Below are 17,131 nucleotides of genomic sequence, written 5' to 3' on the forward strand. Positions count from 1 at the left end.
GCACGCAGTGACTACCATTTGTTCCTATACCTCAAAACCTGGCCTGTGTCTCAATGGTTCAAGGAAAATAAAGAGTTGAAAATTTTGATGCAAAACTTGCTACAATACCAGGCAGTGGAAGTTTATGCAGTGGTTTTGAAGATGCTTGTTTCAAGATATCAAGTGTTTTAAACAAAATGGTGACTATGTAGAAAATAAAGCAATAAGTTAAGTATTTTATTTGAAACCATTAATAAATTTTTCATTTTTTCAACTGTTCTCATTTTTGCCCTTATTTCAGCCCCTTATTTCAGCCCCTAAAATCAGCCCTTACTTTTGAACCATCTCTCCTATTAACGATTCATTCACACCAAGAGTTACTGAAGTTATAGTTTAGTTAGCATCAGAAAGTATATTCAACTGAAAAAAAGTATCCCAGATAAGCCCAAAAAACCTAGGTAAAATGGATGTTAAGGAAAAAGTACAATACAGAGACAAAACCAACAGAAAACAGATTTTAAAAAAGTGCAGGAATCACATGTTTGAAAGCAGCTAAAACATTACATTTTTGTGTACAAGTATTTTTGTATTTTAATGCAAAAACATTTTCTTTATGCACAGTAGGTTGTATGTTTATAATGCCTAGCTCATTTTTATTTTCTCAAATCAATAAAACAGTATACTCGTAACAAGAAATCTAAACCCAACAAAAAAGGTTTTTTGTTCTTCCTCAAATATGTTCTGTAAAATACAAAAGCCTGAAAAAATTTCTACATCAGGATGTTTTGTTTGAAAAATTAAATCACGAAAGGAAAATTTCATTAGTTGGTACTTTCATAATGTTATAACCAGCATCATTTTTTTCCCCATCCAGCAATAGCAACATTTGTAAGTTTGTATAACATGTACATAATAGCTATTTCAAAATATCCATCATCAAATAGCTTAAACATTATAAACTACTCATTTAAAAATAATCACTAGCAGAGACTGCTGCTGCCTGAAAAACCAGATTGAGAAAAAACTCAGTTGCCATAACTATAAGTTATGGCAAAACATTTCCATAAGTCTTGATATTGTTAATAATGATATTTGAATAAAGGAAAATATATATTGGAAGGGTTTTCTTGATTTGATTGTAATACCGGTAGAAATTTATTTTGAAAGGCCAAACAATAAAAAGAAAATGCATAGATATCCATTATAATCTGCAGGATTCAGTCAGAAGGGACCATTCTGCACTAATCACAGAATTGCCACTTAAAGAAGTTTCTAAGAATGGAATCCAAGATTCCAAATACTTTGTGGGCAATGACAAATTATAATAAAACATTAAATGAACACTGTTTTTGTAAAATAAGTTTAAAACAAGGACTTTTATGTTTTTTTCATGGAACCTCTTTTAAAGTTATCAGGTATGATAACTTTATTAAAAAAAAATAAATAAATAAATAAATAAACAATATATAGTAAACAACTAAAGATAAATGAAAACATCACCAAGACAAAAAATAAAAACATTGAAAAACGTAGACCAAGCAATTCAAGAAAAAGTCTCAGCCAAAGGGGGATTCAAGATGTTGGTAAAAAGGAGGGAAGCCATCTCAGAAAGAATGAAAGAATATTGGAAGAAGAGAAAACAACACATATACAAATAATTTAATCTAATGTACACATAAATATAAGTAAACAAACAAATAGTAACCTTGTAAAAAAAGTACAAAGTTATTGGTTGAAAATTATGGAAATGTGGATTTCCCAGAGACAATCTTATTAAGATAAAAATAATATCACTGTATCATACAAAAAATGATCCTTGGTAAGACTGTACTCTTCGTAAACAGTTTTTCTGAAAAATTTGGAATGTCTTAGGAGGTAGCATCCTGGAATCTGGGAATCTGAAGGGTGTAGAGTAGGATAAAATGTCAACAGACTAAACTGTATTTAACAGATTGGTTTCCATACATCATCAAGGCTAAACAACATTGGGATTAACTAACTAAATGATGTTACCTATCAGTGGCTGACTTTACCAGTCAGTTTCGAAAATTACTGTAAAGCTGGATTATACATTACAGTTTTACATTAGGTTGAATAGAAAAACTGAATTATTTCATTTATCACATTTACTTACCAGAACTCTTTAATATGTTTAAACAAAAATCTTTAATTTTAGTTAGTGACATTTTATAAAATGAATAACACAAGTATTAATCTGAAGAAACTTTACAGTTTAAACTACACAATGCACTTGCTTTTACCCTTTTCTAAAAGTTTTTTAACCATTCTTATAGATAAAATAAAATTAAAAGTTCACCAAAACAAAATTTTCTTTTCAAACTTTAAAAACACAAAAATAAAAATATTTTTATTATCATTACAATATAAAATTTTACGGTTAGAAAAACAGGTGATAAGAAAAAACAAATTTTAACATCTTTATTTAAATGAACATTATAATAGGTTATAATTAATTGTAAAGAATATTAAAATAAATTTCTATGATACAAACATTTTTAAATAATTTAAAATAATGATAAAATATAAATAAATAAATTAAAATATATATATGAAACCAGTCAATATATTTCTATTTAATATTAAAGAATTAATAATTAATCAAATAAAATAGTATTTTTCTATAGTAATATATTCAAATTTTAATGAAAATTTTATATCTACCTGGGGATTCATGATACCCAGATGGAAAGTTTTGAAATTGCATATTGAAAAAATAAAATTATCTCTTTTTATTAAAAAATTAAATTCTATTTATATACTGTACAATGGCAATTGAACTGCTCTTGAATAGTATATATAACAAATCAGCAAAAATTTATCAGAACAGATTTAACAGGCTACTTCACTAACAAATCAACATTCAAATGGCCATTATCATCTTGAGACAATTTTATTAAAAAACTACTTTTAACAGTTTTAGAAAGACAAGGAATGACATAACAGTTTTACATTTAACTAAGCAATTTGTACCACACTACGAAGATCTGAAATGATCTGGTAGAAAAAATGAAAACATCTTTTTCTGTTCAAGATGTATTTTGAAACGTATCAAACACAAATAGATTCGTGAAAATATATTATAATAAAGTAATTAGTATGAACAATGAAATAGTATTATAATTATAACAACATTAACTCTGTTTTGGTATTCTCAAAATCAAACATTAAGTTATTCAGTAATCTCTTGACATTTCCAGGGGATAAGTCCAACATTTTATCACAAATATTAAAACCATAAAAGCACAACCTCAATATTAAGGACAAAAGAAGTTGCATTTCTAAGCAATATAATAACATAAAATTTCTTAGGTGCAAAGTAAATTAACGTAAATGTATTTAATTAGTTTTATTTTTACTTAAACTTAAAAATCATTTCCTAATGTAGTTACAAAATGGAAAATTCGATAGTCATGAAACATACTCTCATTTTCTTATTTTTTTACAATACTTATTAAAATTTTGCAAATGAATGTAACTAAACAGAACCAACAGATTGATAGTTTATCTTCTGTCAAACAGTCAAAAGGATTTGTAATTTTTGTTTCTTAGTTTTTTCATCTCCATATAAGGGATCAGCATTGTTCATTACTTTTTAAATTCCAGATTCCTATTCTAAGGGATGGAATTTAAAAAGTTCCCCATGAACTTAAATAATCTAAAAGGGCCTATTCAGTTATTAATACTAAATCATGTTCTAATTTAGAAACTAAATGAAACAACTGCATCAATAAGTACAAAACTTCTTTTTCACAAATGCGTACTAAAGTCTTACTAATACTCTAACGTTTTCCTTCAACTTTTTACTCACAAACATTCATCCAGTCAGAAAATAACATTTGGCTTCCATTCATAATACCTCATTTTAAAATAGTCATTTTATATAGTTCTGGATAATGCAAGTTATTAGCCATAATTTCAACAACCATTTCTACAACAGCAGAAAAAAATCTTTCCCCTTGAATATCAAGGGATTACGTTAATAAATTAATTTAATGATTTTTTTGTTATCTAGTGTGTGAATGCATATTCCTGTAGAAAGGAAAAACAAAAATCAATATTGGGATATTAGAAATGTAAAATAAAGCTTATTCAATTTATTAAAGTATGAGGTTTAAAAATAGTACCTGCAATATGTTCAACTAATAGTACAAGTTTAGTGTTCTCGGTGATTGGTAGTCAAAACACACATCGATTGATTCATATAATATCAACATTAAAATATAACTAGTTCTGCAAATCCTGAAATTATCAACTTCCCATGTGGGAAGGCCAGCACTAATCATCTGTTCCACCAATCATCACACATTCACCATATAATTAATTCATAAGATGTTAACAACGCAAGATCTAGTAAAATATAACTAGCAATGGACTGGAAGTGCTAGCAATTAAGTTTAACAAACTTTACATAACAACAATTGATACAAAGTGAAGTGCTTAAATTCATTGGCAAAGGAATTCATTTGGATCGAATTCTTATACATACAAAGGTTAGTTACAAAGGCTACCACAATATAACCATTATCAAAAAATGCATTTAATTCTAGCACAAATTTCAATACATCAACTGAAAAGAATGACCTACAAAAATCATGTGTTGTAAAAAAATAGTTAACAGGTTAAACTAACTTAACATAATCTACCTTTAAGAAATAAGAACGAAAGTTTATTTTAATATATATTTCTTTAATGTAATCTAATAAACCATTATTAAAACTTATCTCTTGGATTTATTATCTAAAGAAGTCTAATGTAGATGAACTGTTTTAATACTTCACTATTTTACTCCTGGACTATGCTACTGTTTTAGTCAATTAACTGTTTACAATTCAAGCTTTAAACAAAAGAGAACATGGTTAATTAGAGATATTCATAAAGAAAGAAAGTTATGAACAATTACAAGAAAGGTTTCCAAAAACTACAACTATTACCACAGTGATTTATGTTTTATTCAGATTTATAAACACACCTGACACTTAAATATGTTTACCTTATCTATTATTTTATATCTAACTGGTATTATTCAACAATCGACAATACTTAGTTCAAATATGCTACTACTGTAGTACTCATCTATTATATGCATACTGCTATTATTCACAGAAAAACATTGTTTCAAGGAGGAAAAGGAACTGAACTTCTAAAACATACTCCTATACCAATAATCTGATTAAATATTTTCTGAGGTTGTTTAACGATCAATATTTTGGAAACAGGCTTTCAAATTTTCATGTAATACAAATACAAATTTAACCTGCTCAGTTTTATTTTGTTGACTACTTTAAAGACTTTGTAGATAATTTGCTTGAGATGTTTTAGACAATCTGAAAAAAAGGCATTTTCAGATATGATTCAGAAGATCTTTTGATAGATTATGTAACTATTCAAAATCCATAACCAGACTTTTAAAATTCTGATCTCATAATTTTAAGTGTTTTATGAAGACATACCTTCACAACCGCAACTTGTGGGAAACACTGTATAGGTTTCATTATAAATTCAATGTCAGAAATTAAATATTAAATTAAGTTATAATGAGAAAATTTTAACACAATTTTTTATATTAATTACTACAAGATGGGTATACTGAAGGAGAGTAAATTTTACCAAATTTCTTTTAGATATAAAAGTGAATGCACTCCTCTCAGGTATAGAAGTTGAATGCCTGAAAGAATAAGATGAACCACCTTTTTTGCCACATCAACTAAGTAATAATAAAATTTAATATAAATAAATCTGCTTGTAATAATTTCATTAAACCTGATAATTTGATAGATTATATTAAAATCTAAGTGAGATATATGAGATATTAATCTCTTAAATTTGACAAAATGTTGTATTGTCCAGAAATCATTTTTTTTTTATTTTAGTACAGCTGCCAACAACATTGAGATTCCTCCCAAACACCTTAGAAATTGCATGAGCACATGCATCCAGGGGGTTGTTATTTCCAGTAGTAAGGTTGGTGGTGTCCATATAGCAGAGTTAACATTAAAATTAACAGTAATTCTATATGAGCATTTACTAAAGACTCATTACAATCTTTGAGATTTGGTGATTAATATAATTTTTCAACCAAGATTGAAATATATGGTATTAAGAGACTGGATTTGTTTTAAACACATTGATCTGGTGCAGAGGAGACCCTAGTAAAGGAGAGGCAAGACACTTACCTTAACAAGCTCTGGTGTTACCTATAAGCCAACCATTAAAAAGTTGCAAACAAGTATTCCAACAGTTCAATGACAAATCCACACCATAACATAAACTTCTTTTTATATAAAAGATTATGGACAAGTTCAACTGTTATATAATTTTAGTATTTATTCTTAAGTTTAATAACATAGTAGTAACTTATTAATATTTATTAATATAATTGTCACAATAATTTAAATTTAACTCATACAGTGGATTTCTCATTTTATATATACAAAATTATATACGAAATGGGTATACTCCTCCAAAAACCCATTCAAAATGAAGTGTGATTCAAACACTGGGCCTAATGGGTAAATTGATCTATTTATCAGAAATTTGTAATATTTTAGATGGTCACATCATCTTTCTACATTATTAGAAAAGTAATTTGAGCATATATCTTTCTTGATAGTTGAATATGTCCATAATGTTTTATGAAAATGTGAGTATTTTCAACTCTAACACACTTTTCAACCACTCTTGTCTTTCTAACTTTATCAATAACAGAAATAAATAGAAAATATTACTTTTTCACAATTTTCATAGCGACTGCTACATATCCATATAAAATATATATAATTAAAGTTATGTCAATGAATTGCTAAAATTAATTTTATCTTTGTCATTCATATAAAACTGAAGAAAAGCCCCTTTCGATTTGTTATCATTTAACTACATAATAATCAAACTGACTGACTGTTGTGTTGATTTATGTCTATTTTTCTGTTGAGTGGATTAGGCAAGCAAGAGAAAAATTAATGTAATAAAACATGAAGAATGAGCTCAATTTAAGACAGGGCAAGTAACTCAATTAAACCATAACATTTATGTGTTTTTTCTTCAAATATTTTTACCAGTGAGCCCATTTCTGATGAAAAATAGATTTTTGGCATTTACTCCATCACAATGTTCTTAAAAAGGTTCTTAACAAAATTTTAATGTAAAAAAGTTTTTTATTTTATTTTAAACAACTTTTTTTGGAAGATTACTTTTGCATTTGGAGCGAGGAACAGGGATTCCAATTTGTTTTGTTTTCATAAATGACAAATTTCAAGCTGAAAATTACAGAAACAAAATGTTTTCTACTGTCATTACAAACCTTTTTTTTAAGGGAGGAGAACTTCAGATGAGGGTTCATTTTCCCATTTTAAATAGTCTTTTAGGTAATTAAATCAAATTTGAAACAATTTCATTACTGGATTTTTACCCTTCTGATAATAACCAAAAGAGTTAGGAACCCCAGAGGTGCATGGGTAACTCTGCTTGCCTGATTTTTTAAGACATTTGGTTTTTTAACTGTACAATCTTTATAAAATACTTTTAAACAATTTAAAAAATGTAATTAATAATTATTTCATGAAATTTTAATGCAAATAACATTTTTATAAAATAAGTAAAATCAATAATTAATAATTCTGCTTCTACAATTCATTTTCAAAAATATAACTACCACTTATCAATACACAATTGCCATTTTCAAGATATTTATAATTCTTTTGTAAAAACAATATGTAATAAAAATAGATGCACTTCAGGTGACTATATGATACAATCTTTAGAAATAATTCAGGCTACTTATTTAATTTCAGGAAGGTTTACTTCACATTTTTAATCTACCATAAACCAAGAACAAATACATAATACAGTCCATTTGGTTTTTTTTTTTTTTTTAGTAATAATAAGTAGTTAAATATTAAAATTCAAAAGCTTAGAGGGATAGCAAAAGTTAGTAACTATGGAAAGAACAATAAGAAAAAGTCACAGTATAAACTTTGAAAAAAAAAATGAATATATACTTAAAAATTAGTTAATAAAGAATATAATATAAATATAGTAAATGCAAACAGATAAAGAAGCAAAAATTACAATTAAAAGAAACAAATAAGTAGCAAGCAATGTACAATTAAAAAGCACTCACCGGTATTGTATACCGGCATCACCTCATGCATCTGGGATTCTGTGCATTCTGCACCCACTTCTATACCAGTCTGTACGTCCCCTGTCACACCTAATGTGGTATGTGATACAATGTTTTTACCTGCATTGAACAAACATAGTTTCAAACAATAATACACATGCAGCTCTGTTGCATGCATATTATTTACTTGTACAACAAAATCAATAACAAAATTATTTAAAAGAAAAAGAAAAAATCAATAGGCATTTTAATTTTAGCTAATAATGAGTTTTGACAAAATTTTAATTTTATTATTGAAAATAAACAAAATTTTAGTTACTTGAATATTCATTATGAAAAACTTAAAGTATTTTATTATAATTAACAACAATTACTAAATAAATAGATATTTAAATTACATATGTATTCACCTGTAATAGATATAATAATAAATTTCTCCAACAGAAAATGTTTCAATATACATATGACAATTTCATGTTAGTGTTGCATAGAGTTAAATGCTTTTATTATTAGAAATTTGAAAGTAGCGAAATGTAGCAGTTTGTAAAAATGGCAAAATAGAGAAAATTTTTTAATTGTGTGTGTAATACTTATGGGTACTATATAAACAAATATTAAGTTTTTTTAATGAGAACGTGATTGAGTAGTATACTATAAAGCAGTATATAAAAAAATCCATTTTATAATATCTTTATATTTTACATTTTTAATAATGTATTTATAGTTAGACAAAGCGTAATGTTATTAACTAAGTAGCTTAAATAACAGAGGGTTGAAAAGTTTTGCCTCAACTTGTATAAAAAATTAACGGAAACAGATAACAAAACCCTGACGACACTGGATTTGTCTTGATGCTCCACTTGTGTAAGGCCTGCCTTTGTCATACTGAAGAAGTTTTCCCTTTTTTATTCAAATCTGTTTGGTTCTTTTATAAGTGTTTGCAAGACAATCTGGCAGAATATGATATCTACAAAATTCAGTCATGAGTTTCCCAGCAAAGACAAGCACTTTTCATGAATCATTGTCAATGCAATCTTGATGAAAGTGGTACCTGAAACAGGTCTTTCATTTTGTTACAAAATCTGGTTGGCCCATTTTTTCATCTATGAACTACTTACCCAACATTTTTTTGAAGTCTCATAACATTCTGATCACTATTAATAGCTGTATCTGTCTGTATAAATTTTAATAGGAGGAACCTTTTCAGAGATTAAGAACTGAATTATAAATAGTGTTTAAAGAGTGCACCAGAACATTTTTCTAATTCAGTGAGCAGAAAGAAGGAACTATAAGCAGTTGTATGTTGACAGTAAAATAGAATGGAAGGAAGAGATACTCTACGACTACAGAGAATTGGTTTCATTCAGATCAAATTACACTGAAGGCAAAAAATTACAAATATTTAACTAAGTAAAGTATCATTCCAACTTGAACTTTTAGAATTTCATCTGCAATGCATTTTCTAAATTTTATGTAGTTTTGCAAAAAGGTTCCATGATATTAGGCAAAATGGTTTATGAAAAACAATTTTTGATAAAAATTTCCTGTTGCAAAATTGTGGTCAATACAGCTGTTGGGAAGGGCAATAAATGTTAATCATCATTCACTGAGTAAGAACCTGGCAGGTGCTGTTTGTCTATAACACTTTGTAAATATTAAATTAGTTATGTATTTACTAAATATGATCACATTATGAAAATAAAAATTATTTTTTTTAAATTAGAGGCAGACCAAGTATCTTTCATCAGTCAATGGTCAGTGATGTCCAACGTTTCAAGAAAGAGCACTTATGATACTGTTTGTTCACTGAAAGAATGTTCCATGATCAATTATGATTGACAAATCTGTTTTGTAATCTATATCAATCTTTAGTTTATTAATTCCATTCTGTGTAAAGATCAATTTATTAATTTTACTACAAATTTACAGGAATACTACTGTTCACAGAACAATTAGTAATGGATGCAAAACTTTTCAGCCCACTCATATGGAATATACTGGATCAAATGTTTGAGATTTGAACACTTAATTTTTTTACGTATTAAACTTTAAGGGGGCATCAATTATTACGGTCATTAATAAATGCCAACACATGCTGTGAAACTGTACTCAACACTATTTAACTTTGATGATCTATAGGAACTGGTTTATTAAATGTGCCTTTAGCCAATGATATTTTATCTTTCTACACTTCAATTTCCTAAATAACAGTACTTAGAATTTTCCAGGTGTGTCATCAGCTTCTTAATAGTGAACTGTAACAATACACTTCGCTATTTTATCCTAGATCCTGCTGCATCTAATGTATATTTGGTTAGTCAATGCAAATTAAAACTGATATAATTGTAACGTCTTATCTTAAATACAATAAATTTTACAGTAAAACTGTTTATTATTGTATTTTTGGCAATGCAAAAGTATACATAAAACAATAAAGAATTTATAAAAATATTATTATAGTGAATATATTTTTAAAATAAATTTTACAAAATGAACACTATAAATAAATAATTTCTTATTGATCTGTTTACACAAATTTACAAGTGATTATATTATAGCCTAACCTTTAATAACGTAATACATATTCATATAACCCTCTTCAAAAATTATCTATAAACTACACATATATGAGCAAAATAGGTATATATTGTGTACCTAAAAAGATTAACTAAAGAACAATCTTTCTGTAGTTGAATGATAAATCTATTTTGGTAGGTTCATTAGAAACAGTTTCTATGTTTAGTACTGCTTACCTTTCTTAGCTTCAATCTTTCATCTCTTGTTGACGCACTCTCTCTTGTTGAACCACTCCAATGTCAAAATAAGTTTTGACATTGGAGTAGTTCTGAAACATGTCAACAAGAGACAAAAGAATGAAGCTAAGAAAGGTACGCAGTATTAAACATAAAAACTATAGTGATCTTATCAGAAAAGATAATAGTCAACTGTTGTCTTAACAACAATTTCATTAGAAATGTCGCTATTTTTAATAATTTCAAGTGGGTCATATATAAAAAAACAGTAAAATAGAAAAATTCCTAAATATCAGATGAAAAAACAAAATTTAATCTATAAAAATGATTAGAAAGTAAATGTAAAAACTGAAACCACAAGCAGAATTTGTGGGCAGGCATTTACTTCAAGGTTGAATGTTTTGATTTGGATCCTCTTAAAAAAATTTTAATTGGGTCTACTGCCCCAAGATTCCAATATGAGTAATATCAAATTATAGAACCAACCTTAATGTCGTTTTACTCTTCTCTTACTCAGAAAAGTTTTTATCAATACAAATATTCAACATGGCAATTATATAAGACATAAAAAAACCTAATGTTTTAATTTTAAGGTTATAGGCTTTTTTTAATGTTAGTAGAACCAAAAATGGGTACTGCCAGTATAAAATACAAGCACAATACCACATTAAAGGATTAATTAGAAAAGTATATTTAATTAAGTTAGAAACACCAAACAAAGGAAAAGCAAAAAAAAAAAAATACATACATATATTTGCAAGCAGATTATACATTTTAATATTAACAAAAATAAATTGACAGATCTGAACTTACTTTTGAAAATGGATGTAAGAAAAAAAAATTTGCAAAATTGTGTAGTAACTACAAAAAAAAGATAAACTTAAAGAAGCAATTAACAATATGGATGTGTATAAAATACTCTTTTAGTTGAAGCACCCTAATATTTGTATGAGCAATTAGTAAATTTCTCACCTAAAGAATCCTCTTTTTAATCAAATTGAAAAAAGTTTTTGCTTTCTTTTACTATGCTAAATTTCACCTTTCTAGCTGTTTGAGAAATAGGAAAGAAAATTATAAATCCACTCATAATGAATTTCATCCTATTACTGATATATTTACAAAGAATGTTGCAATTATCAGCTGTAACATGTTAATGTTATAATGTGTGTTGACTTTCTGTTTCCATATCATTAGGTTCAGAAGGTATTCACAGATAATGAAATAGAACAGAGATTGCCAATCAAATAATATTTCCTTACTTTTCCTATTCAGTTTGTTTTAGATTTAACTTCTAAAGAGAATGTCTATTAAAATAATTTTTATTTATTTCTCTACACGATCTTCTTAAGAATAACTTTGGTAAAATTCAGTTTTCTAGTTACACATTAAGTGGGGCAACAATTAATGATAAAGAAATCACTACTTTCAAATTTATATGTTACTTTCCTATTTGTAAGAGTGCTTTCCTACTTATATCAACAAAAAAGTAGTTTGTTTTTCTTTCTTGAAAATGTTTGTAATCATGAAATTTGGAGACATGGCAACTCATCCTCTTTATCTTTACCTTCTGGTAGAGAGAGTAATAAAGGTGACGTGCTTGTAATGAAAGTTGCACTTTAATTCAACAACTCATGATATTAATAGCACTTATAAGAAAACTCTCCTCCTCCACACTTTCAAACACATGAACAAAGAAAACAAGATTGTCCTTCCAGGTCATGGTTATTACATAAAGAAACCAGAAGCATGATTAAAAACAAAATTAAAAGGAACATATTGTGGACAGAAATATTTTTATTTTATGTCCCTAAATTTTTCAAGATATTACACCATTGCATTGGATAATCACTATTTAATTTTGAGTTAAACTAGGCATATTTAAATCTAGATTGAAGCAGCTCTTGTCAAGTTAGTTTGGTTCAATTACTCAATTTCCATTATCTGAGACTTAATATGTTTAATGTTTCAATAATGGGTTTATTGTAGGAAAAATATGTGTTCATTGTCTTTATTCTTTTGTTTAATTAGAAAAAGGATGTATGTTATTAGGTAATCGTCACCATTATATCTTGCTAGTCACAGAGCTTGCCTTATTCTTGGAGGTTACCAGTATAAGATTTAATTTTCTAGTATGCATGAAAATAGTTATTTTATTCTGTTGGTGTAATTAGTATTTATATTATACATGGTCAAATGTAACTATGAATTAATAAATAGTTTTTGTTAAACTGAAAATAGTGCTACCTATCATCGTAATACTAGAGGTTACAAAATTAATTACCCCATATTCCATTCCAACTATTATTCTCAGTGTGAAAGCTACAATAGAAAATTGTAGAAAATTTGCATTTTAACATCATGTTGGAACAATTATAAACTCTTTCCAATGTCTCATAAAATTCTTTATTGAGTATCTTCTATAGGTAAAAATATACATATCCACTACTGAGATTAAATAACTTTCTCTGAATTGCAGCACAAAAATTCTATCACTTATAACTTTTTGCAATTATAACTATGTAACAATTCCAATATATTTAAAAAAATTATCTATATAGCAACCAATTGTTCTTAAATCACAATACCACTTGCAAAACACTATCTTGATTATTTATCTTACTTTCTGTCACAGACTACTATTTCCTGAGATGACCCAGATTTGTTTAGGTTATAGAGACACGCAAATACAGTTGATTAGTGGAATAAAAGAAGGGTTGTGTACTAGGATGTAATGTGTGTGTGTTTAGGGTATGTAGTACATAATGTTACGTTTGTAGAAAATGTTTAGTGCAGATCTAACTGTATCTAGCATTTGGTAGTAGGAGGAAAGAGTACAACAACCATGGACTCTGAAGGTTGCTACACCTTAGACTTTCAAAAACTGAGAGCCTGGGGTAAAATATACATATATATATATATATATAGTGAAATTTTACATTGATGCTTTTTAGTTGAATTTTTAATTTTACTACCTTGAACATGTTTAACATTTATTGCAAAATACTTATTTTTTATGTGTAAATTTATGTTATATTTTTTTACATTTGTTATCTATTATTCAAAATTAAAACTTGTTTTGTAACGTATGCTTAGAACTGATTTTGAGGAAAATGGATGGTGGTATATGTACCATTATTTTGTTGGATGAATACAGTTTTTAACATAACAAAAATTCTAATATACGAATAGAAATAAATACATTTCACTACACCCAAAGCTGAAAGGATACGAATCACAAAATGTAAAATATACAGAGCACCCTTATTTATAATAAGTAAATACGGAATATTTCACAAAATTCCACAACTGCAACCTACAAATTCAAATATTAAAATATTTGTTAGAAAATTACAGTTACTTATAACTGAATTTTAAAAAGTGAACTTTTATGCCCATTAATAAAACAATACCACAGAGTCTATAAGTAATGAAATGAGGAGCATGCAATGGTATTTATATGGATGGATCAAATGGTTTTAAATTAGTATTCAAGATGGCCAATTTCCAATCATCTTTACAAATCAAAATAGTATTAAAATCTCCTGAACCTATAGTACAATGGCAAGAGACTGTGCTTAAAACACCAGTTTTTTATGTATAACAAGTATTTATTAAAAATGTGAGGATTTTCAATGTTCCATAGTTGGCTATTTTGATTATTCATAGTATCCTAACAGGAAAAACTAAGCCTTGTCAGTAAAATCAGCACAATCCAATCTTCACATCAACAAAAGATGAATGTCAATAATACAACTCATGAAGAAAATCAAACCAGTAAGCAGGCAAGTTTAACTTTTTGGTAGCCCTGAAAGCAATAGCTTGTTTGTTTAATTGCTGAGTAAAACTTTCTAAAAAACATTCTGGATGAACGAGCTGAACACTCTCATATCCTCCTAAACAACTTACTTAGTAAACAGTGATAGTTGGCCTGATGATATTTCAACGGAAATTCCTCTTTCACATTTTAAAAGTGTACATGAAATAGAATCTCTACAATAAACACAAGCTCCTTGGAAAACTATGTAGTTGACATTTAAGACAAAACAGATAGATACTATAATGATAGAAGTGTTATGACAAAACTACTTCATTTATTGTGCTGCTAATCTTGAGTAATGTCTACCAATCCATCATCAAATAAATATAAAATTTACATACATGTAAGATAAACAACTGCATTGTAAGAATTGCATCCTTTAAGAAACATCAATTACAATTTATTACAAATGTCTATGCTAATTAATCAGTTCACTTTTATTTATGAAGTTTAGGAGAATTTTTTGAGTAAATTAATTTCTTTTTCATTATGATTTGCTTCTAGATTATTAATTATACCTACACTAAAGTGTCAACTTCAACAATAAGTTCTTTACCAGTTGTAAACAAGCGTCATTTGCTGATAGGCACCGCTTACTACTGCTCATAAGTATAGCTTTTTTTCCTGTTTAGCCTCCAGGAATCACCATCAGGTATTACTTCAGAGGATGAATGAGTCTGATATGTATGAGTGTAAGTGAAGTGCAGTCTTTTACAGTCTCAGGTCAACCATTCCCGAGATGTGTGGTTAATTGAAACCCAACTACCAAAGAACACCGGTATCTACGATCTAGTAATCAAATCTGTATAAAACTAACTGTCTTTACTAGGGCTTGAATGCTGGAACTCTCGACTTCCAAATCAGCTGATTTGGGAAGGTGTATTCACCACTAGACCAACCTGGTGGGTTTCATAAATATAGCTGCTCCACTCACTGCTATAAATGAATGTAGTTGTATATACTTTCATACTTTTAACAAGACGCATATGATATCTACTGACCATAATCTGAACTTCATTATTCAGTGACAAAACACATTTCTATGTTTATGAAACTACAGTTAACTTAATAGCTGCTAATTCATGAAATGTCTAATATCAGTTAGTAGTAAGTTCTTACACAATGATCTGTGTTTGAAGAGATTGATTTGACTGATTAACCTTTTGAAAATTGAGATGTAGATGATGACCTAGTTTTAACACTTACGAAAATATTCATGATCAAGATATGAAATGTTTCTTTCACCCTAAACAAAGTAGGTTAGGTACTGATAATTAAAAGTGCTTTTCAGTGCTCAATTGTATACTTGTTCCAACTAATTATAAAAAAAAATATCTTACTTAGATATCTAATATCTTTTCTTCTTTTTTTTAGTTATAAGCAGAAATATTTAAAAGTATTTTTATATAAATTCTCAGCACATGGGTACAAAGGGTTTTCTACTAATTCAACAGTTGAAAAGTTTAATGTACTGAGACAATAGAGAATTGGCTGTATACATCCACACTTTGAAGATGCCCATACCAAGAAAGTTTTTTCATTTTCATAGAATCTGCTGCTGTTGAAGAATCACATCTTTTCTAATGTGATTATTTGGTACTCAACTAAGCAATACTGGATTGATTCACTGGGGCCACATCATCCATAAAAAATATTCACTTGTAAAAAATCCTACAATCAAGCCTCAGGATAAAATTTAATACTGTAAAGATAAATAAAAATGCAGAAATAAAAAATAATTTTTTTTTAATTAGAAGATAGTCCAACTTTAAATAAATTTAGAAAATTTATCTACTTTAGCCACAAAATCTAAAAAAAAATTGATTCTTTAAATTATTTTAAAAATTGTGCCACAATACTGAACAAAAAAAAAGAATGAGATATTCTTATAGAGCAGTTGATTAACTCAAAAACTGCAATTTCACAATATTATCACATTTCAGTTTGTTACAAAAGAATATTTAGTGATGAAAATAAAATTATTTTAACTCATACAATTAGCAACCATCTAACTTTAATTTACATCAACCATATTCTGTTTATAATCAGAAAAATCTTCATTTTTTGGGTTTGAAAGTCGCAAGCTTAAAAGCTTATTATAATTGGATCTATAACAATGCACTTCACCGGTTGGCATCAACTTATTGACAGTTATTTAAATAAAGTTACAAACATTCCTTAAAAGTTATTTTTAGCACTCAATGTTTTCAGTGGAATGTATAATTTTCTAAACAAGAAAAACAAATGAATATTATTGATCCAGTCAACAGTATCATAATTCACTTAAAATACACATTACTTACCATTAAAAATAGTATTCTCTATCTTTCTGTTTGTTATACTGAACTCTCCTAACAAAATGTTTACTAATGCAAAAACACCACATAATGATATAATCTTATAAATATATTTACCAATATATACCAATATAAACTGCTCATCTCT

General features: G+C 27.6%; 1 protein-coding gene across 6 annotated transcripts in view; it reads right to left on the bottom strand.

Moving 5' to 3' along the window:
- LOC142321696 (oxysterol-binding protein-related protein 9) overlaps positions 1–17,131 on the bottom strand; it is a 365,914-nt gene that overhangs the window by 212,658 nt on the left and 136,125 nt on the right. For 5 of the 6 annotated variants that reach the window (XM_075359985.1, XM_075359986.1, XM_075359984.1 and 2 more), the window contains one exon: positions 8,117–8,236. The exons of the other annotated variant lie outside the window; for it this stretch is intronic. In XM_075359985.1, coding sequence (XP_075216100.1) covers positions 8,117–8,236 — 120 coding nt within the window. The remainder of the gene's footprint in view (positions 1–8,116; positions 8,237–17,131) is intronic. 6 annotated transcript variants of the gene reach the window in all.

The sequence above is a fragment of the Lycorma delicatula genome, chromosome 3 (assembly GCF_047948215.1).
Source record: "Lycorma delicatula isolate Av1 chromosome 3, ASM4794821v1, whole genome shotgun sequence".
Classification (NCBI taxonomy): Eukaryota; Metazoa; Arthropoda; class Insecta; order Hemiptera; family Fulgoridae; genus Lycorma; species Lycorma delicatula.